This window comes from Colletotrichum godetiae (assembly GCF_030913485.1).
Source record: "Colletotrichum godetiae strain CBS 193.32 chromosome Unknown BDP55scaffold_2, whole genome shotgun sequence".
Taxonomy (NCBI): domain Eukaryota; kingdom Fungi; phylum Ascomycota; class Sordariomycetes; order Glomerellales; family Glomerellaceae; genus Colletotrichum; species Colletotrichum godetiae.
The window spans coordinates 330,718-352,840 of record NW_026851250.1 but is presented as its reverse complement, the minus strand read 5'-3'; the positions used below and the strand labels follow the sequence as shown (position 1 = coordinate 352,840).

At 53.4% G+C, this 22,123-nt stretch overlaps 5 protein-coding genes and 1 non-coding gene across 6 annotated transcripts; 3 read left to right on the top strand and 3 right to left on the bottom strand.

Moving 5' to 3' along the window:
* Positions 1–266: 266 nt before the first annotated feature.
* BDP55DRAFT_125903 (uncharacterized protein) lies at positions 267–2,852 on the top strand. Its single transcript, XM_060565473.1, has 3 exons — positions 267–560; positions 700–1,383; positions 1,434–2,852. Exons 2-3 carry the CDS (start codon positions 762–764, stop codon positions 2,702–2,704), a joined length of 1,893 nt encoding a protein of 630 aa, XP_060436050.1. The 5' UTR covers positions 267–560; positions 700–761; the 3' UTR covers positions 2,705–2,852.
* Positions 2,853–4,067: 1,215 nt separating this feature from the next.
* BDP55DRAFT_722845 (uncharacterized protein) lies at positions 4,068–4,697 on the bottom strand (the record flags this gene model as incomplete). The annotated part of the gene is made up of 3 exons (XM_060578658.1): positions 4,068–4,151; positions 4,228–4,312; positions 4,480–4,697. The coding sequence occupies 3 exons, from the start codon at positions 4,695–4,697 to the stop codon at positions 4,068–4,070; spliced, it is 387 nt and encodes a 128-aa protein (XP_060436049.1).
* A 515-nt stretch (positions 4,698–5,212) lies between these two features.
* On the bottom strand, positions 5,213–5,346 carry BDP55DRAFT_t18. Its single transcript has one exon. It is a non-coding gene; the product is annotated as a tRNA-Leu (tRNA).
* Positions 5,347–12,666: 7,320 nt separating this feature from the next.
* On the top strand, positions 12,667–13,905 carry BDP55DRAFT_125656 (uncharacterized protein). Its single transcript, XM_060565472.1, has one exon. The coding sequence runs from the start codon at positions 12,708–12,710 to the stop codon at positions 13,626–13,628; it is 921 nt and encodes a 306-aa protein (XP_060436048.1). The 5' UTR covers positions 12,667–12,707; the 3' UTR covers positions 13,629–13,905.
* Positions 13,906–17,174: 3,269 nt separating this feature from the next.
* On the bottom strand, positions 17,175–19,038 carry BDP55DRAFT_642391 (dimethyladenosine transferase). The gene is made up of 8 exons (XM_060573450.1): positions 18,744–19,038; positions 18,635–18,691; positions 18,441–18,578; positions 18,279–18,386; positions 18,055–18,222; positions 17,870–17,998; positions 17,743–17,817; positions 17,175–17,690 (listed from the first exon to the last, which is right to left on the bottom strand). The coding sequence occupies exons 1-8, from the start codon at positions 18,840–18,842 to the stop codon at positions 17,325–17,327; spliced, it is 1,140 nt and encodes a 379-aa protein (XP_060436047.1). The 5' UTR covers positions 18,843–19,038; the 3' UTR covers positions 17,175–17,324.
* A 180-nt stretch (positions 19,039–19,218) lies between these two features.
* Positions 19,219–22,053, top strand: BDP55DRAFT_689404 (PRP1 splicing factor; the record flags this gene model as incomplete). The annotated part of the gene is made up of 2 exons (XM_060576734.1): positions 19,219–21,849; positions 21,907–22,053. 2 exons carry the CDS (start codon positions 19,219–19,221, stop codon positions 22,051–22,053), a joined length of 2,778 nt encoding a protein of 925 aa, XP_060436046.1.
* Between the last annotated feature and the right edge of the window lie 70 nt (positions 22,054–22,123).

Here is a 22,123-nt window from a genome sequence, read left to right as displayed (position 1 = left end):
TGCGTCCACGGCATTCCTGTCTACTTGCAGGACGCTCAAGCAACGCAGCCCGGCGAAAACGTTTAGTGGCACCGGGGTTGGAAGGGTGAAGAGCATTGTTCTCGTTCCATTCCTCGTTTCCTGGTTGGCCCACGTCTTCCCCTTCCTGCACGGCCTAGCGAATTAGACCCCCTGTAGCAGCCCCGAAATATCGGAAATTCACTGCAACCTGTGGACTGGACAACCGACACCGACACCGACACTCGCTGCACCTCCCGTCGAAAAGAAGAGAGGAACCGCGGGCAAGAACCTACGTTACTCCATACTTGCCTACCTACGTGCCTGCCTACCTACCTACGAATACAAAGTACTTAGGTTGTCTGAGAGGCACTGGTTGGGGCTGACACCGTCTGACTTAAGCTTGCAAAGCTGCTGCTACACACCCTCCCGTTCTGCACCGCACTCTCCTATTTGGCTACTATTTGCCTTTCGCATATCTGGGTAGCCCAACGATCGACAACTTTCCCGTTGTCGTGTATTCCGCGTCACCTGTTCCAAGGATAAGCAACTACATACATTTGGTGAGATAGCCTCTTCTCTCTGGAACGGAACATCGTCACTACAGAAATAACTTTCTGCACTGCTCTTGACCGCCAACTCTCCTTTTTTCTTCCTTTTTCTCCTCTCGACGAATCTCCCCGCTTACCTCCGTTTCCCCAGGTAACCCTCCGCTGCGAACTACAACAACAATCATCGCCACAACAAACCCTCACCGCGATACCATGTCAGCTGCTACAGCAAAGAAACCGCCCGCTGCGGGCGTCGGTCGCGTTTCCTCTACAGATTCTGCATCAACACCTGCTTCTCCTACGAGAACGCCAACGCGATCATCCACGCCCACCGCCGCTTCTGCTGCGCGCAGAGCACCTGCTCGCTCAGGAACTCCCGTGTCCGCTCGTGCAGCCGCAACAAGACGGGATTCTGTTCTGAGCAACGGCAACGGCAATGGCAGTTCTGAGGCCGAGGAGGCTGCGAGAGCCGAGACCCTTGCGCTATTGGACGACCTCAAGGAACGCCTTTCCAAGGCCGAGATCTCCTCTGATCAGTACAGGAAACAGGTCGAAGTGCTGCAGACGAGATTAGACGATGCAATCAAGGAGTCCTCCAAACTGGAGGAGAAGGTGCATGAGACGGAAGAGCAGATTGAGACACTGCGAAACGAGAAGAGAGATGCCGCCAAAAAGATGCGTGAGATGGAAGCAATCTACGAGGCCGAGCGAAGCTCCATGACCAAGGAGAAGGAAGAAATGTCCAACAGAGAGGAGGAGATGCAGACCATCATCCAAAGACTCAAGGACAACTTGTCGCAACGGAATGATGAGGAGGGTCGTCCTTCAAGGCAATGCAAGTCTCACTCTATCAAATCAGCAGCCCCAAAGCTAACACCTTTTCAGCAGCGGCAACATCTCCCAACGTTGACAACGGCAGTTTCGCCCCTCCCTCGTCCCTCAACCGCAGCGACTCCCGGAACAACTCGAAGCTTTTGCTCCAGAAGGATAAGCTGATCGAATCTCTGCGGCTCGAACTTGCCGAGGCCCAAATCAAACTGGTTGAGTCTGAGAACCAGGGTGGCGGCAGACTGCAGGAGGTCGAACGCCTGCTGATGGAAGCCCGCATGGCCAATGCCCGCCTCATGGAGGATAACGAGAGCTATCAATTGCTTCTCCAGGAAAAGACCCTCAATGGCGATTTCTCTAAGAATGATTTCAGTTACATGGGAGTTTCCGCCAACCAGGATGCGCTCAATGCGCTGGAGGGCCGATCCGGAGGCGCGAGCTTGGCGGATGAGCTGTCCGAGGACGCATCAGATGCCGGTGGCAATGACAACGAGCATGCCCGCCGCCTCGAATCGGAGCTCAAGTCCATGAAGGACCAGAACAAGGCGTTGACCCTCTACATTAACAAGATTATTGAGAGGCTCCTGCAGCATCAAGATTTCGAGCACATCTTGGATACCTCTACCGAGATCAAGCCGGCTGCAAACACCAACAAAGACCTCCCCGCTCCGCCGAAGGAGGGCGCTTCCGGAGCGTCGCTACTGCAACGAGCCAAGACCATGGCCGTCGGTCCGAACAAGCCCAAACAAAGGCCCATGTCTTACATGCCTTCGGCCCAGCCAGCCAACTCGGCACATACGGACCCAGAGACGGCGCCTCGCATCCCCATCGGGAATATGACCCGTTCCTCTAGCACCCGTCGTGCGCGCCCGATGAGCGAGCAGTTCACTGGTGTCAACCTCGTCAACCAAATGTATCGGGGACCGGACGGACCCATCTCCCCACCCCTTGGCTCCCCCCGTACTCCGCGAACGTCGCAGACCTTCTTCGGCGGCAACCCCAATGCGGCTGCGAGGGCACCCAGTGGCCAGCAAGCACCCACAGCAGGAAACTTCCCCGGCATGCGCAGCGAAACCTCGAGCACCAGCGGCGACTCGAACGACCTCACGGGTACGCCTCCCTCGCAGTCCCCGCCGCGGTCACACCACGAGAAGCAGACCACTTTCGCTGGCAACAAGCCCCGTCCTCTGCGCCTGGTGCAGGAGAACAACGAGGCCAAGCAAGAGAACAACAAGCGATCCAGCTGGATGGGCTGGGCCTCCGGCTGGGGCAAGAAGGAAGAGGGCGCCGCCGCTGCCCCCGGATCCAACGAAGCTATCCCCGAGTAATCGGCACATACTGACGCCGTTATGTTTATGACATCATTCTTTGCTTTGCATCGCATAGATTTCTTCCCTCTTGTCCAACCTCATCTTAGTATTGGACTTTATCATTGTTGGATAAGGAAAGCAAAAAAACACACTCAAGACGGGATACCCCCTGATCTGCGCTGCTTGGTTTTCTCTTTGCACACGGGGTCTTGGTTGGCATTTACGGGTAGTGTACGAACGAAACATTGGGTCTGGAGGCGCTGTCCATTTCGTGGATGCTATTGTTTGGCTTCTTTCCTCTTCTCATGGCAATATGTTTATGCCTTGTTATATTTTGGGTACTAAACACTACACTTATATCTACTCTTCAGTTTTTCACGGGGGAAAGGGAGGGAGGGAGGCAGGGACACTGTATGGTCTGCGAGACATGTGGTCGATCGAGGTGAAGATGGGAGCTTCCCTGGCGGTGTTTTCTTCTTCTTCTTCGATCATGAACAGGCAGCACTACCTTGATTGGGTGCTGGAAACTTGATGACAAGCGTCTGCTACTACGATATGGCTTTACGGATGTATGAGTCCTTTTGGCTATGGCCTGGCTAGACGCACTGTTGGATAGATACATGAGTAATGCTAAGATGGATTGACGTTAGTTAGACTTCTGTTCCTCGTCTCCCATGATATGTGTGATGTCGTGACTGAGCATGTCTGGTGAATGTTTCGCCCGTTCCAAACGCCCAGTATGGGGTATATGCTTTTTGAGGTTCGTAGCACATAGCGAAGCTAAATTGTTCGAGAGGCTCTTCGTAGGAAGTGTTTTGGCATAGAATGAACGTTGAAGCGGGCGGTGAACAGCCCTTTGAATTTCGCAACGACTCAAATCCTGCAAGCCCTCTCACGCAACATCGACGTCCCTTTCCAATTCACTTTGTCTTCATCGATCGCCTCATCTGTGATCCCGCCACTCCGCCTTTAATCCGTCCGACTGTCCAATTCTGCACATGCATAGACCCAACGTCCCAAGAAGGGCTGTGTCGACAGGGTCTGCAGTGGTCGAATAATGTGAAGGAGAGCCCCCAGCCCTCTTGGTGCATTACCAAGTGGTTGGATGGAGAACATGCTTCATCCTCGCACAACCGAATACTCGATGGCGGAAATCCGGGGGAGCACAGAACAGTCCAGGCTGTCTGCCTCCCGATGGGTTTCCCAGGAACCAGCGTTTCCACACTACAGCTGTCTCATTCCTCACAATCATCGGCGCCGTTCCGTTCCACTGACACTGAGGGCTTGACAAACAAGAGTGGTACACCCTGCTTTAGGAACTGTGGTAGATTTACTTTGTGTTTATTGCATTTCGTTCTTTAACCATGGGTCTTCATTGCCGTTACAAACGGCTGTTGCCGCTGCCGACAAAGGCATCGAGCTTTTTCTGGTCGTAGACGTCCGCCTCGACCAGGTTCTCCCACTCCTATAATTTACATGAGTTAGTATGGCTAATTTTAGTCCATCTCAATGTGACAGAAAAGGAGTAAACGTAAGCGTACCTTGTCTCCTGAGACCTTAATGAGGGTGGGCAGGTTAGTCACGTTGAACGGCGCCTGTCTCCACGGGTTCTCCTTCGTTCTCCACCTGTCACGACGGTCGAATCAGCTGAAAAGGTCCATTCTCTACGACAAAATATCTTATCACTCTTAGAGAGAGATACAGTCGGCCATGCGGACATGAAGAAGGGGATGAGAACAAAGGGTTTTGGGGGGGGGGGGGGGGGGGGGGGGGGAGAGACAGGGTCAACTCACTCATCAGGCAACCCGGCGTAAACTACCCGGACGGTCTCCTTGCCGCCACCAAACTTCTTCTCAATGTACGGCTCTGCGGCGGTGCAGTCGCCGCACCACGACTTGCCATTGCGGTGCGAGGCATAGACGACGAGGAATGCCGGCTTGGACTCGCTGGCCTCGGCAACGAGGGCCGCAGCGACGGCCGAGGCGGGCTCCTTTGTGGTGATGACGGGCATATTTTCTGAATGTGTGTGTATTTTCAGTGAAAAGCTGCGCTCAATGTGAGTGAGTAACAAGGGTTCGCAAGACTCAGTTGTTCAAAGTGATTAGAAGCTGATTCGAAATGAACGCCGTTATATGACTCGGGGGAAAGCAGCGAATGGCATAATACACTCAATCGTTTGCGTTATTTCGGGGTTCATGAATACGCAAGAAGACATGTCCCGAAGCTTATCCGACTGCCTCACACAAATGGTGCCCTTTCATGCCCAGTAGAAAATCACCAACATCTCTGATATGAAGTAAATGGTCACCCCCAGTTACGGGTCCCGGCTACCATGACATTTAATAACGAACGTAAGTAATCAGGCTCACTTTACGGAGCCAAATCATCGCCAACCCGCTTGAGTGTGAGAATAACGAAACAAACCCTGTACCACAAGGAGTAAAAACCACGGAACTGTGAAAACATCACTCATTCGGCATTTTAAATGACTAACGCTCTATTCATAAAAGAAGTCAAAAAGAAATATGACAACTGTGAGATTCGAACTCACGCCTCTTTCGAGACCAGAATGCTCCCTGGTAACAGGGAAGATGTAGGTTTGCTGCTAGGCAAGCCCATTGTCTTGAGTCTGGCGCCTTAGACCGCTCGGCCAAGTTGCCCGTTATCGAAATCGGTCGCAGAATCTCGAGTGGATCAAATATGGATGCAAAGTCGTTGTGCAGAGAAGGCTCATCAACCCTCTTAGTCTTCGGTCCGCCCTGGTGACCGACCCTCCATCTCCCCAGTCAACAATTCTCTACTGTGTATGTACGGAAGTACCTCTGGTCGGTTTACCACATTTCATCATCGTGTATCCGTACGGATACTTCAAAGGGGGTGTGCTGAGAAAGCCAGGTTCCATACGGAGTAGTCTGTACCATACTCCGCATTCGTACACTGCGTAACTACGTGTGAATACCTAACCCGAGGGCAATAATACGGAGTACGGCCAACACAAAAAAACAAACAAGAGATGTGCAAGAAAAACACAGATAGAGGGTTGCGGTGGGCCCGGCCCGCCTCCGATCGGAGAGGTCAACCTCCAACTTCCAAGGGTGCCTGGGCATTAACCCCTCCTAAACCGTCCCCCCCCCTCCCCAACGTTACTTGGGGGATCTGTTTACTTTTTACCCACAGATCGTCACCTTGTGATGTAAAGGCGGTCAGTGGGAAAACCCTCGTCCCTCAGATATCCTTTTGATGAGCTGCCAGCTGGCAGGGTCATGCGAGATGCACACAAACATGTTTCGGGATGGGGATGGGGGGCCAAGGTTGCGGAGGGGATCTGTTTATCCTCGGCTGGCCAACTCCTGTGAGGTACAACTGAGGCTCTGGCCCATGTCATAGGTATGGGCCTCGTACGGATAGTATGGAGTAAATAGGTAGGCATTCTATATGGCAAGTGGATGTCCAGTCTCAGAGAAGCTAGTATCTGCATTCTCTAGCTGTCTACCTAGCTCTGGGCTACCTTATCCATCACGATCCTCGCGAAGACTGCACAACCTTCATGTCAAAACTGACTTTCTTGTTTTTGTCACGCACCTCTGTGGGCGGACCTGAATCCTTGTCTTCTGATCTCCTCTGTTGGTCGTCAAGTTTCGTTACAATTACAACAGCGTAGTTGCTACTTTTCCCTTTCTAATGAACCCAAAACTTGAAGAAGGCCGTTGCAAAAAAAAAAAAAAAAAAAAAAAAAAAGGATTCCCATACTGTTGAAGAAAGCAACGCAAAACCCAAATGTCCTAGTCCTTGCCCCATATGAAGTTCCTGTGCCTGAATGAGTGCGTTTCGCTGTCCTGTCCTGTGATTTGCTGTGCCGAGGAGTGGCATGTGGTCCACGAAAGTTGTGGTCTGGCCGGGTGATGAAGGTAAATGCAAGAAACAGAAGCTGCGTGAAAACGCTAGCTGGAGATACAAGAGTCATCGTAATCAGCGATGCTCTCGATGAAATATATACAGTTCGCTTTTGTCTGTCTTTGTTCCGAAGCATTTGTTGCTGGAAAGCCTCGCTCAACGCCGCTTTTCCCCCTGAAATACTATGCTATGCCATGCACGCTCAATATACAGAACAAGTTGACAAAGAAAAATGATGGAATGTGTCGACCTCCAGTGAGAGAGATACCTTACGGTTCAAGGCCCGGCAGTTCTCCAGGGAGTGTAGTGTTCGGTCGGAGAGAAGGGTCATTTGCCGAGTTTGGCTTGACTGTTGTTCTGCCAGAAATGGGTGCGCTTCTAACCCGCTGGCTCAATGGTAAAGAATAGCGGACGACACCTTTGACGATCAAGTCGAATTCATCCTGGATAATACGACCCCACCGCTCAGAACCTCCAGCAGAATGGTTGCCTGGAAGATGAAGTCTCATGGTGCCCGTCGATGCCGATACGCCCTTGTTGAAGAAAGACCCCTCGAAAGAAAGCGGGCTGTCGAACTCCATAATGGTTCCGAGTCGCATGTTAGGAGCGTTGTCTTCGTCTGGTGGATCGTCAGGGGGATCATCGCGAATATGCATGTCCGGATCTTCCAAATCCCCTTCATGCGGCCGCTTCCACCAGTCAAAGTCGGTACCCGCGTGAGGCGACTTGGCAAATATCTCCAGATTCGCCTGGTCAATAGAGACAACCACGATGTTGGGGTTGTGAGCTTTGACCGTCAGGTCGAACATCAATTCTGGGTCACTAGCCAAGACGTTCTTGACAGATACCAGTTGGATGTCTGTCAGCGGTTGCGAGGTCGCGAACATGAAGCCGATCGCGCCAGTAATGACGAGGAGCAACATCATGGTCACAACCAAACAGGCTGCGAACCTATTCAGATAGGACGGTTGCTGCCTGTACGCCTGCGATTCGAGGTTCCGCAGATTTGCAGGCTGACGTCGACTCCTCCTCGAAGACCTTACTGTAGACGAAATCAATGGGGTGCGCTCGTCGTCAGCGCCAGTGGTCGTGGTATCATCGGCCGCATCATAACGAGCCATCTGAATGGATGATCGCTTTCCGAGCGCGTGCGGTCCGCCTCTAGCGGAACTTGCAACCCTAGGACTAGGGGGGCCGGATGACTGTCTCGAAGTGTTGCCCGAGAGCTTAGACCGAGCAGCATTTGGAAAGAGTGATTCGTTGTCGAAAAGTGAGGGGTGTGAGTTTCCTGGCTGTCGACCCCAGCGACCAAAGTGATTGTGGTGGTGATGCCGACTCGTACCTCTGCCCGACCCAGGGCCCACACTCCTGCCACTGCCCTTACCATCTTCATCGACGCCAAGGCTCTCTGCTCCGTTGCTGTTGAACGTGTTGACGAATTTCATACTCTTTTTCAGCCCGACAGCTGCGGCGGCGGCGCCGCTGCCCTGTAGAGCCTCGTGAATCGAGCGCATCCCCATACCGCCAGGTCTGTCGGCCTGGCTAATCATCGAAGTAGCACTAGGCGTTCGCGAGTGGAATCTGCGCCTGTTTTCAACATCCGGAGGGTTGCTATCGTAAACGAATGTCTCTTCCGAGTCTGACGTATTTGCTTCGTCAACGGCGCTGGCCACTTTAGCCTCAAAAATATCTGCTTTTGACGATGCTGATTCAAGTCTAGTCAGTAAATTGCTCATAAATGGTATGGTGCGTATGATGGGTAAGCTGCAAAGGAAAATACAGATGCGATATCGAAACTGCCGCGGGCGCACAATTTCTGCTTGCGGCCCCGAAAACGTTGTTTCAAGCGGCGACAAAGCATCAGTTGCTGCAGACACTGATCGCAGACTGTGCTGATGATGTCGAAGAGTCCTGGAAGAGTACAAAATTGAATCTGGTGTCTCACCGTTGCCAGAGTTGACTGTAGGTTGCTTCCGACTTGTTTTCTTCTTGTCTTTCTTGGGCCTAATCGTCTCGGTACTTGGCTTCGCCCTGAGTGTGCCGCTGCTGGCTTCCAATTTAGAAGCAGGTGCCAATGCCACCTGTGGAATAGACGACACTGTTTCCGTCTCGACTATGAGGGAAGACCCTTCTCCAGTTGCCTTGCTCTTGCCTTGCTTGTTGGACAGCACACTAGACTGTCGCGTAACGGTCGGAACAGGAGCGGTACTCTGCGATCGCACTCTGAGTGTTCCGTTGTCGCCCATGCTGTCGTGGGCCTGGAGGGCTCCCCTGCTAAGGCGAATGGTGCGATTGCTGTCCATTTGCGTTGCCAGGCTTTCGGCACTCACAGCAGCCTCGTGGGCCAACTTCTCATTGACCTGTTCCAGCGTAGAGTCCATTTGACCTGGCGAATTCGGCAAGCTTACTTCCTGTACTGTTTCCAAAGTCGAGCCGTTTACGGTTACTGGTGTCCGCACGCCAGATGGTAGTTGCGAGTCGTCGGTTTCGCTCTCTGACATGGAAGGGAGGGGTTCCGGTTGTGGAGAAGGAGAGGCTTTCGTGAGATCTATTCTCGGGGCTTCCTGCTCGCCTTTTCGTGCAATAGGTGGGATTTGAGGTTTATTAAGCTGAGGAGGGGGCGAGCGCAAGCGAGGCGATACAGGCCAGCGAGGGCTGCCTCTCGTTTGAGCTACCTCAGTATTGAGGGGGACCTTCTGAGGGTTGATAGATTTAAGGAAGGATTCCTGGGAGTTCGGGAGTAAAGTGGGAGTTGTCGCTGCGGAGAGTGTCCTGGACGACGTCGCTGGTCCTGGTTTGTTGGTATTTGATCTGGGCGTTCGTACTGTAGTCAAGTCCTGTTGGCTGCTCTTGCGCGATCTCAGGCCGGGCGTGGATGACGATTTAGGCGTATTGACGGGCTTCTGTGCCTTTCGTGTCGGGGAGGTGTCGCGGGAGTTGTGTGGTGATGGGGTTAAAGACGTTGTGGCGGAGGAGTGTTTAGAGTGCGGTTGGGTCTCGGCGGCGTTGGTCGAGGGAGTAGTGATGGTCGTCTCTGTGTGTTCTATGCGTGACTTGCTTGCGTCAGAGGGCCCGTTCGTGGTGCTGAATGTCTTTTCCATGGCCGAGGATTTTCAAGTGAGACAGCAAAGGGAATGGAGCCTCGTCTAGTCTTCATACCAATCGAATGTGGGTATTGTTAACTCGGGAGCCGGCAGTCGTAGTTCGGAGGCAGGCCTATCATGATGTTCGACAATGCGACGTGGGATAGAATGGATTTCTGGGTGGAAGACTGAGACCCTATCGGGAATCTGGAGATATCGTGCGAGTGGTTGTTGTGCTGCTTTGGGGCCGATTTGAGGCAAGACGAATGCGCGGTCGTGTCTAGGTTTCGTGGTTGACGGGGTGCTAAGCTACTGGCGATTGGGCTGCTGTGGAGCTGTTTGACAGAAACACAAGAGTGAGAGTGAGATGGCAGAATGTTTCCTGGTAGAAAAGAATATGGGTTGACAACGAAGAGTACGAAGCTCTAAATGAGGGGATTGGAAGGGGGGGGAAGAAAGCAAGTGTGGTGGTGTAAGTTGAGTAGGGGAGTGTGTGGTGTGTCTGATGTAAAAGACGAAGACGAAGACGGCTGGAGGTGGTGGATGTGTGAGGTGGGAGACCAGACGGGAATGAGGTCAGTAAGGTCAGTCAGTGCAAAGCCAAAATTTGCTGTGTGCGTTGGCACTGGTGAATGGATGGATGGCGTCGGTGCTTGGTGAGGGAGGCACTTGTTGGTGCTGGCAACTGGGTGATTGGGGAATGGGGGGGAGGACCTCCTAAGGTTGGAAGAGAGAAGGTCGGCCGGGTGGTGTGTGCTGGGATGGACCGGTCGGTAAGGAGCGGGCTCTTAGCGTGTGACGCCTACGACCTGCCCAGCAAGTGAGTGAGTCTCAGAGAGACGGTAGAGACCTCAGCGGCCCAAGGTTGAGAAAGCACCTGCCGGAAAGTAGTGCCTTGTTTGCAAGGGGAGCAGCCAGGAAGGTACGAAAGGTACCTAGTTACAAGGCTCGCGATGTGGTCGGTACGTACTGACAAGTAGCCAACCTCCCGCGAGGACCCATGCGCCTTGCTGTTGCCGGGGGCCGGCCGCGGTCATCAAAAGGGCAGGTACGAGGATACATCTGCGACTACTTGGCTCGAAGTAACCGACTCGCCCTGCTCTGGCTGCTCTGGGGCGCATTTTGCTACTTCCTATTCTTCTCCAGAGGGCAAAGGCGAAGCACAGATGCTGCCGCTGCCGTCACTGGGCACTCCGCCGGAAGTGAGAAGAGTTGATTTTCCCTCCGATGAACCTCTTCTAACACTGGACTCTCACCTCCGTACTCTATAGGACAGGCCCCAGATGTCATCGAGATTTCCCGGTGCCTACCTATGTACTTTCACACAGTAAGCATGTGTGGTATACTGCCGCTTCCCGTGCAATCAAGCCGACTTGTATAGACACAATCCTACCTACCCATCATCCGTCCATCATACACACACATTTGCTATTAAACCATGCCCTGGAGCCGGCCGACCAACCACGAGGCAGGGTGTCTTTGAAAGGAACGGCGCGGATGTGAAGCAAACAACCGTTTTGACAGAGGCCCCTCAGAAAGGCTGCCCTATCATAGATTCTGTGGGTGAGGTGACAAAGACATGCCAGGGCAACGAGTAAGGAGCAGCAAGACAAGTGACAAACAAGAAACCCAAAATGAAAAAGGTGAGGGAGAGAAAAATTCAAAAAAGCAAAATCCTAATAGCACCAATTCATGAAGGGAAGGGCGACCCTGATGCGCGTCCCCTAAGCTCCTTTGAATGCTTGATGTCTCTTATTACCAGTCGATATCGTTTCCGTATCCCTCCATTCCTCGTCTTTGTCTCCATCCCTCCTTAACCTCAGGTACGGATACAAAGTACGGAGTACTTCCCACGAATTTTTCTCTCGCCTCCCAGCTCCATCCTGGCATAGAAATGTTTCTGCTCAACTTCGGCGCCTCTTGGAGAGCGTAAGGGCCAACAGAGACATGGACAGGTCTAGGTCTGAGGGAGCTTGGTGCTCGAGGCACCGCGGAAGGGTTCCTGAAAGTCCGCAGCAATCAGAAGCTTCGGTCTTGGACCCATCAAAACAAGTCAGCAACGAAGCTTTTCCCGTCTCAGCCGATTCTGATTCTGTCTTCTTCGGTTTCCCGTGCGGCGTGCCGTGGGCGGAAGGGCTCAAGCCATGTGCTCGACGTATCGTCTTGTCCAGTCCTGCCGGGTAACGGATTGCGTATACGGGTCGTGGTGAGTGGTATCCTGGGCTTTCTCCTCCTCTCCTCTCCGCCGAACAGAAAAATCGGATCTCTGGAGACTGGAGACTGGAGACTGGAGAGGGGCGGCGCAGCGGACGGGTTCCTTCAGCAGCCAACGCGAGAAATGGACCCGATTCTGCTGCAGGTCCCAGCATAGCGTCACACAGAGCAAAAGGCGGAAGGCCCGGCGGGCGATGGAAGGGAATATTGCGACTGCCAACTGGGACTCTGCGACTGCGAGGAGGGGGGCAGAAAAAAAGAGGGGAGAAAATCAGGTAGGTCCCATCAATTCTCACCTGTGCGTCCACTGTCCAGTCACTGCCAGTCCCCGGGTGGTAGGGTGCCAGGCCAAGCCGGTGCCAGGCACAACGTCAACACCACTGCACCAGCGACCAGCATGAGGTGCCCAACCTCGGAGTTTGCAACAGTCGCGACCGGCCTACGGTACGTACCTGTCCACCTTGCTTTCCTTTCCAACGATACGGAGTACGGAGTGACCTACCTGGGACGAATACTTCAGAAGTTCTGGGTACGTTCCTTTGTTGCCGCTAGACATGGACCACTCTCGCGGGGAGGAGTCCCGTCTTCCAGGTTCCTTGGAGGTACAAGATGAGGCACGAAGTACTCCGTACAGAGGTACAAAGGAAAGCACCCTTTTGGCCCTTGGTCTCCATGTCTCTCTTTTTCATTGACCGAAAAGGCTCTGCCTCACTTCTTCTAGTGTACGGAGTAAGGTAGAGTTCTTTCTCCCTCCAACAAATTGCTTAGGCCGAACAAGTTTAGGAAGTTAGGAGAGACTGCGACCAGCAAAACCCCTGAAACCACGCGGGATGCCTCAGACCGCAATTCTTTCCCGGATGCTTTTCTCCATATTAACACTTTCTCAGGAATCTAGTCACCCACCCACCCAAGTCTGCCCGCTGGGCTGTGGACAAGAGTGGATGTCAAATGCAGCCCAAGGCTCTGGCCCACGACGCCCAAACTCGCCCATCCGCAATCTGGAATTTTTCTGGATGCAACTTTCCTCGTCGGCCCCCCTTGCCCTCCCCCGGGGTCCAGGCAAGGCAAAGCCAGGACACACGGCGCAGCTGATCTCCATCCAGGAATCCACCCCTCTTGCTTTTGCCTTTGGCGTGTTTTTTTTTTCTTTCTTTCTCCCATCGTCCATTCTGTTGCACCGGCGGCCTGTCACCGACCCCCCCGGGAGCCATCACCGCTGTTTAGAATCGGATTTCGTGGGACCTCGGGACACCTTCCTTCCAATGAAGGCCCCTGGTCTTCTTCAGACTTCTCGTCACCATCCCCTGTTCCCAGGCAGAAGAATCCGGCTTCTGCGAAATACACTACGAAGTACGGAGTACGGGTACAAAGTTGCAATCTCATCGCTGCCATCGACCACCGTCTACAAAGTACATTCACTGCCACTGGGTTCTTTTGTCTCTATCCGTAATCACACTCGGCTTCTCGAGTCTTCTATCTTGGCTGATATCAGCGCTGCTGTGGGTGCATTTCCCAGGGCCAAGGGAGGCAAGTGCTCTAGTCAGGAACTGGAGGACCGGGAACACGGCCGGGACCTGCAGTCTGGCGCATCTCTTGCTTCAAAATTTGCCATTTCCAAAGTTCGGGTACGGTGTACCAAGTCCAAGGCATGGAAGAACTCAGGGATATTCAGCAAATTTCTAATAAGTCGTTTGATTGCCGCCATTTCGCTACCACACAATCTGCTTAGCTCGCGGTTAACCGCAACTTGAGAAACAGTCACAGAACAGACTGACAGCAAACAGTCGTGCTGTGGCTTTTGGTGTCCTGGCGGGGACGTTGCACGCATGCCACTGCTCCATACGGGTACTTTACAAACAAATCAAGGGCTTTTACGTGGGCTTCGGACCTGGTGCCGAAGCACTATTGAAGTTGACGCATGTCTGATGAGGCTTCTACCCTATCTTAGTTAACCAGGCACAACTTACACTTCCGCCCTTTACCACGATTTACAATCCATGGGTCATAACGCCCGCCGCGATCGGATGCCTGCTTGCTCGCTTCCAATGGTCGACCATTGAAGTCGAAATGGCGGTGTTATGTTAGATACCTCAACATTTGAACATAAGAAGGTTCTTGCCGGGGGCATATTCCCACCTTTTCGACACTAGCCACAACTCCATCTACTTGAAATGTGGTACTTCGCATCGATTATCTCGTCAAGAAACAACACTTTCGAATAATGGCATTTGAAACTCTGTATCCAAGAGGCAGAAACCCCATTGGGTCCAAGATTATTTTTTTGGTACTCTCTCATCTCTGCCTATGAATACGGCTGTCGACAAGAAGTCTGTCTTTGCCAACAACCGAGTGTCTGCAGGTCAGCAGATCAAGATCAAGCCAACGTTCTCCCGCCAGCTTCCTCGAGCCTCTCACAAACGGCCAAGTGGACGACGTGGCAGGCACACGACTGGCTGCATCTCCCACGTGAATCATCCTTGGGCTCTGAGTTTGGGGGGCCGCTATCTTGGGTGCTTGGGTTCTGGATGACCTGAGACATTTCTCAAGTTGCACTGGCCCCAGGCTCCCGACAGAACGTCACAATAAAACCCACCCGCCCATGATGCCCTGATGGTACCGGGCTATTGGGGGCTTTTGCGACGTTCGATTGGTCGTCGGCCGTTCCCCTAGGATCCCACAGTCTGGGGAACAGGCGGAAGAAAACGACTAGACAGGCGCGGTGAAGGCTACCAAGCTGGTTTGACGTCTCCCGCTCCTGCCCATTACTCATATCGCATAGTCATCGCCGCCTTTGTAGCGATGGTTGTGCAAGAGTGGGATCTGGGCCATGTCCGTTGCTGTTGCTCTCTCCATCGACGCCAGTCTCTTTGCGGTCCTGGCCCATCGTATGATGGGCCGCGGCGGCCCCCGCGAGACAGAGTGACAGGCTCCGTTCCCCGCCGTGCCCGCCTCGACCGAGGTGCTCACCGGCCATCCTGAGCACCGAAACCCGACGAACGGCTGATCTGGCAGCTGATGCTGTACGACAGAAACGCTGAGTAGGCCGCTGCGGCGCTGACAGGTCGTTCTTTCGGCTCTTCTCCACGTTGCATCGAAGACGCTGCCTCTAGCTTCTAGACTCCTGCTCTGCTTACCTTGCACGAGAGGGAAGTGAGCACCGCCAAAATGTGGCTCAGTCAGGCGCAGAGAGGATGATGCTCCGTACCGATACATCAGAATCTATGTTGCAGCATTCCGCCCGTCTAAAAAGGGTGTTCGGGAGGATCGGTAGGCCTGGCAGGTCTCACCCTCCCGTGCGATGGTGCCGAAGTGGTGAGCACTTTCCCAACCCGCGTGGCTCACATCACCAGTCATAGGTGAAAGCCAAGCAGGAAAGCCCAAGTTGCTTTTGTCTGGCGAGAAATACGGCTCGTCTCTGCTGGCGTTCCCCGTCTTGGCTGTCCTCACTCCGTGACCTGTCTCTCATACCATCCATTCCCACAGACTTGGCAGGCCGAACCAGATGCCTTCCTTGGCCCCCACACATATAGAGAAGCGTGAAATAGAAGAGACAAAACCACGTCAACGTTTCCCACGTCCGTGAAGCAAGCTGTTCCAGTCTCGGCGCGTGATGTTGATTCTTCCAAGGAATACCTAGAGAAAGTTCCTTTCCACCTACCGAATCCCTCGACACCCCAACTCCCCCCCCCCCCGGCGGTGTCAGCACGCCGGCCGCGGGCGTTGATCATCTGCGCAGGAACCCGGAAGTCTATAGGTTGGGACAGTCGCAGTTTAGTATGTAATGACGTTCCACACCTCTTTTGGAGGTTCAGTTTGAGAGGTAGGTACGTAGGTAGGTCTACCTAGGTATTAGGCAGACGAACAACCTCAAGACCAAACTACCTACGCAACCCACCCGCATCCCACTGGTTGGGTAAGGTAGGTATGCCCGCCATTCTGGGAAAGACAAAGGGCGGCGGGCGCCTGTCAGATGGGACGGGCCTTGCTTCGTCTCGTCGCGATGCGCTGGCGGGAACGCAATCCGCGCGGGTAAGGCAGCCTGGTTCTCTCTCTTGCTCATGCTCACCACCCGCCCGATACCTGGCATCAGTACCTATGCGTCTTGCGGCCTTGAGCGGGAGGTTTTGGTCCTGTTTACTTTGGTGGTGGTGGTATAAGGCGCAGTTCGGATTGGGTGAGCGTGGGCGTGGCCTATTGTAATTTGTTCCTCTTTTTGCTGTCAAGTCTCACACTTTTTTCTTGGGAAAGAACTGAACTGCATGCACAGAGCCACGTTGGGCCCGCACCTGCATCTTCCATTTTTCCTCCTATTAATTACTACTGATGATACGTATTTTCTGTTTTCCTTCCGGTTTTTGACGGTGGTTAATGTACCTACCTATCTGCTCTATGCTCCTCCCAAATGAGGCGTATCATGATATCTACCTACCCTATACTTGGATGTAGACCTGGGTAAGGTGGCTGAACCCCCCCCTTTCCCTTTCCTTTCCTTTCCTATCCTCCCCGAAATAGGTGCGAGGCTTTCCTCTTCCACCGGTCCAATCCGGATCAATGGAGGGGAGTGGTGGTGCAAAGTCGAGCGTGTATTTGTGGAAAAGGAAGTTGTCCATATCGGGCGAGTAGGTAGGCACACTTTCGCGGCTCGCCTCGAGGTGAGTGCTGATTCGAGAGCTCATGGCAACAAAAAGGTCCAATCAACTTATGACAGTGATGGTAACAGTGTGCCAGGATCGCCGTTGCAAGGCGTACCATGATGACGGCCTGACAAATGATGACTCCTGGACCTTTCGGCGTTGGTTGGTCCGGAATCAACCCCTGTCTCCTACGGAGGAAACGGCGTGGATGATTTGGGAATGTCTTGATGGGGGTTGTAGGCTGTGATGAGTTACCTCGGCAAGGAAATGAGTTCGATGAAGCTGTTATGATCTCAAGGATTTCCGGGATCCGAAGGTGCTGTTCGAGATGATACGGTGTGCCTCGACATCTTCATTGGGCACCGTGTAAGCCGTGCTGTGATTTTGAAGGGTTTTGGCGTATATTGATCAACACGACTGTGGCACCTTATGATACGACTGGTTAGTCAAGTAGCCAGCTGTGACCCAGCGTATGCCTTGCCTGTGTGGTTGATGCCGCGTTGTGTCTATCTCAGCCTAGTGTCGGGAATGCTTCCAGAAGCGTTCCTGACGGCGATATGGACACGAGAAACAAGAGAAATAACGGAATCACCATCACTAGGAAGGACACCAGGATACTTGCAGACCATTAAATCACCCGAGTTCCATAGACAAGCACAGTAATCCTTCATTGAATGTGATCCACAGTCTTTCTATCGTCATGTCTGTTCCGCAACCTGATATCTCCTTTCATTTTGTACGCCCAAACGCCAGGCCATGAGTTGCCGTTCTATAAAAGCATTTCCGCCAACAGAGACCATGTAAGACGGACACCTAAGCAAAGTGAATGCCCTCCGAGTTGAGAGCAGAAAGCAGCTTCAAGAAATCCGTCTCGTCGCACATACGCGATCTCTTCTCCATGAGCTCGGTGCTCTCGAGCGCGCGTTCAATCTTGCTCCGCACAAGCGCCGCGACCTTGGTCTTCTTGCGCTTGCTCTTCGTCTTCTCGGGCACCTTGGCAGCCGTGGCGTTCAGCTCCTTGAAGAACTCGGGTGTGTCGTCGTCCATGGGCTCAACATCGTCGTCGTCGTTTCCGCCGGCGTCCGCGTCGTCGTCCATTTCCATGGCGTCGTCCTCGTCGTCCTCGACAAGGGAGTCGTCTAGGGGCACGTTGTTCAAAGCAGCCCATGTGCGGTAGTTCTGATGGCATGTTAGTTCCTCCATCTTCGTAGGTGAACACCCTGAGACTGACCTTCTCCAGCATCTGGAGCACTTCTTTCGTACCAAGCCAGCTGGCTCGCATGGTTCTGTTCTTACGGTTGAAGCACTAAATGGGTTGTAAGCTATGAGATCTCTGAAGCGACAGTCACCCTACTTACAACGCGGAGAAGGCCATCGAACTCCTCGAAGGCGATGGTGGGACGCTCGGCTCCCTGCTTGGGCACAATGCGAACAACGCAGGAGTCGACCTGTGGCGGCGGCCTGAAGTTGGCCTTGGATACCTTCATCTATTGCAATTTATCAGTAGACTGTCAAAGGTGCGTTCCCCGGTAAATCTACTCACCACGTTCGAGCACGTTGCCCAGAAATTAGCGTTCACACTCAGTCTGCCGTAGAGCTTGTCGCCGGGCTTGGCCACAAGTCTTTGTCCGAACTCGAGCTGGAACATGAGAATCGCTTGCCGCGGGGGCTTTGGCATCGCGAGCATCTTGAAAACCAGGGGCGAAGAGATCTAACGACAGGTTAGCTACGCCGCGCGCTTGTATCGAAAATATTCAGAGAACGTGCCTGGTAAGGTGTGTTTGAGATGAGAACGTCAAAAGGAACCCATTCGACTTTGATCGCATCTCCGAGCATGACATCGAGCTTGCGCTGCTCCGGAGTCCCTTGCACACGCTGTTTTGGTCCGCGTCAGCCTCCGAGTATCGTATTGGATACGTATTATCCAACCTTTGTGACTTCGGCCGCCATTCGAGGGTCGAACTCGATCGCAATGAGCTTCTTCGCCTTTTCGAGAATCCTCACTGTCAAGTTACCAGTTCCCGGACCGATTTCGAGGACAGTATCCGTGGGCTTAAGGTCGGCTTTCTGTATAGACATACTTAGTGCATGGTTCGTTCTGGACGGGGGGAGACTGGGCGTACGTGAACGATCGCATCCGCCACACCGGGGTTCTTCAAGATATGTTGACCAACATTTGTCTATGTCGGCAGTCAGTCAAAGTTCCAAGAGTCTTTATGAAACGCGACGCACGTTGAACTTGAAGACATTGTTCGTCTTTTGAGAAGGTCGAGAGTACGGGCCTCCCGAGGAGGCAGCGGCGTTCCGCTTGCCGGCTTTTGCTTTACCCATGATGACTGTGTGGACTGTCGCACTATAGCGCTATGTGGAAGGAACTGAGGTGCTCAAGTGCAGTCGACTCCTGGCGTACAGTATCCTGGTAGCACGAAGATTGAGACCCTAAAATCTTCGCGATGTCGAAGTCTGCGGTGAAGATGGAGGGGCAGCCTTTTGGAAATTTTAGTGGACCCATGTCCCACTACAACCCGTCGCGACAGGGATTGTGCAGCTCAAAAACTTTAGTACCACTTCAGCCTTGCGCAACCGGTGCTAAGCAAGAAGTGAGGCCGCCTCCAACCCTTACTTTACTGACTGCCTACAAAACCCCGTAGTGCGCGCCCTCTCAATATTTCTGCCGACCCGAAGAACCGCCAGTTCAATCGCCATCATGTCGGGCAGGCGCGACTTCCTGAGCCAACCGGCTCCCGAAAACTACGTTGCTGGTCTTGGTAGAGGTGCCACCGGCTTCACGACGCGATCAGACCTGGGTCCTGCGCGCGAAGGACCGACCGAGGACCAAATTAAGGAAGCGGTCGCCAAGCGCGCAGCACAACTCGGCTTAGGCCCCGACGGCAAGAAGGCGGAGGAGAAGGACGACGACGATGACCGGTTCAAAGACCCCGATAACGAAGTTGGCCTGTTCGCAGGTGGCGTGTACGACAAAGATGACGAGGAGGCCGACAGGATATGGCAAGAGGTTGACGAGAAGATGGCAAGGAGGAGACAGAAGCAAAGAGAAGCGCGTGAAAAGGCCGAGCAAGACGAATACGAACGGAAGAACCCCAAGATTCAACAACAATTCGCGGATCTCAAGAGAGCACTATCGACAGTCACCGACGATGAGTGGGCGAACCTCCCTGAAGTTGGAGATCTGACAGGAAAGAACAGAAGAAGCAAGCAAACCTTGCGCCAACGCTTCTACGCGGTTCCAGACAGCGTTCTAGCTGCGGCAAGGGACTCATCAGAGCTGGGCACCACCGTTGCGGATGACGGAGCAGCATCAAGCTCCGAACAAGCGGACGGCACGATGACGAACTTTGCCAAGATTGGTGCCGCCAGAGACAAGGTTCTCAAATCCAGACTCGAGCAAGCGTCCCAGGACGGAACCGAAACATCAGTCGGCGGCAGCGCATCGAGTATCGATCCCAAGGGCTACATCACCAGCTTAAACAAAAGCGTTCTCAACGAGTCGCAAGCTCAGGTCGGTGATATCAACCGTGTACGCGAGCTGTTGACATCCGTCATCAAAACGAACCCGAACAACGCGCCTGGTTGGATCGCTGCGGCGCGCTTGGAGGAACTGGCGGGCAAGACGGTCGCTGCGCGCAATGTGATAGCACGCGGGTGTACACATTGCCCCAAGAGCGAGGATGTGTGGTTGGAGAATATTCGACTCAACGATGGCAAGAATGCGAAAATTATTGCTGCCGAAGCAATCAAGAAGAATGATCGATCTGTCCGTCTCTGGGTCGAGGCGATGAGACTGGAGAATGAGCCTAGGGCGAAAAAGAAGGTTATCAGACTTGCTCTGGATCATATTCCCGAATCAGAGGCGTTATGGAAGGAAGCGGTCAACCTCGAAGAAGATCCGGAAGATGCCCGGTTGCTGCTGGCCAAGGCAACAGAGCTTATACCCCTATCCGTTGATCTGTGGTTGGCCTTGGCAAGACTGGAGAGTCCTGAGAATGCACAAAAGGTGCTCAACAAGGCACGAAAAGCAGTGCCCACGTCTCATGAGATTTGGATTGCGGCTGCTCGACTACAGGAGCAGCTTGGCCAGGGTACAAAGGTCAACGTCATGAAGCGTGCCATTGCAGTTCTAGTCAAGGAGTCCGCTATGCCCAAGCGCGAGGAGTGGATTGCCGAGGCAGAAAAATGCGAGGAGGACGGCGCTGTGATTACGTGCGGAAATATTATCAGAGAAACACTGGGCTATGGTCTCGACGAAGACGACGACCGCAAAGACACCTGGACGGAGGACGCCCGAGGCAGCATCAACCGTGGCATGTACGAGACGGCACGCGCCATCTATTCTTATGCGCTACGTGTTTTCGTCAACAGCAGGACATTATGGATGGCCGCCGCCGACCTGGAAAGAAATCACGGCACAAAGGATTCGCTCGCTCAAGTCTTGGAGAAGGCTGTCGAAGCATGCCCCAAGAGCGAGGTGCTGTGGATGATGTTGGCCAAAGAGAAGTGGCAAGCCGGTGAAGTCGACAACGCCAGATTGGTGCTCGCCAGGGCTTTCAAGTCCAACCCGGATAACGAAGACATTTGGCTCGCTGCCGTCAAGCTCGAAGCCGAAAACGGAGAGACTGAACGCGCTCGTAAGCTGCTGGAGGAAGCCCGTGACCAGGCTCCTACAGATCGCGTGTGGATGAAGAGTGTGGTTTTCGAAAGAGTGCTGGGCAACAGCGATGCGGCACTGGATCTCGTCCAACGGGCGCTGCAATTCTTCCCGGCAACAGCGAAGTTGTGGATGCTCAAGGGACAAATCTACGAAGACCTTGAAAAGGTTGGCCAAGCACGCGAGGCCTACAGCACAGGTGTCAAGGCAGTGTCCAAGTCTATTCCCTTGTGGCTGCTTTACTCTCGACTGGAAGAGAAGGCCGGACTTGTCGTCAAGGCTCGCAGTGTTCTCGACCGAGCCCGACTTGCGATCCCCAAATCGGCCGAGCTGTGGTGCGAATCTGTTCGCGTTGAAAGGCGGGCAGGCAACCTCAACCAGGCCAAGTCTCTCATGGCCAAGGCCCTCCAAGAGGTGCCCAAGAGTGGACTTTTGTGGAGTGAGCAGATCTGGCACTTGGAGCCACGGACTCAGCGCAAGCCGCGGTCGCTCGAGGCCATCAAGAAGGTGGACAATGACCCTATCCTGTTCGTAGCTGTGGCCCGAATCTTTTGGGGCGAACGCAAGCTTGAAAAGGCACAGAACTGGTTCGAAAAGGCGCTGGTGCTGGACAGCGACAATGGCGACACTTGGGCTTGGTATTACAAGTTCTTGCTCCAGCACGGCACAGACGTGAGTAGCCGCCTCTTTGGCCATGAATTTAACGCTCGGAAGCTAACTCAATCTCAGGAAAAACGAGCGGATGTCATTAACAAGTGTGTCTTGAATGAACCTCGTCACGGCGAGCACTGGCAGGCGATTGCCAAACAGCCCACCAATGCGAGAAAGGGAACTGAGGTAATCTTGAAGCTGGTCGCTGATGTATTGGAAAAATGAATTATGTAACAGCATATGTACCAAATATCGAATTTGAGTCGGTTGGGAGGGATAGAGGAGAAAAGGTCAC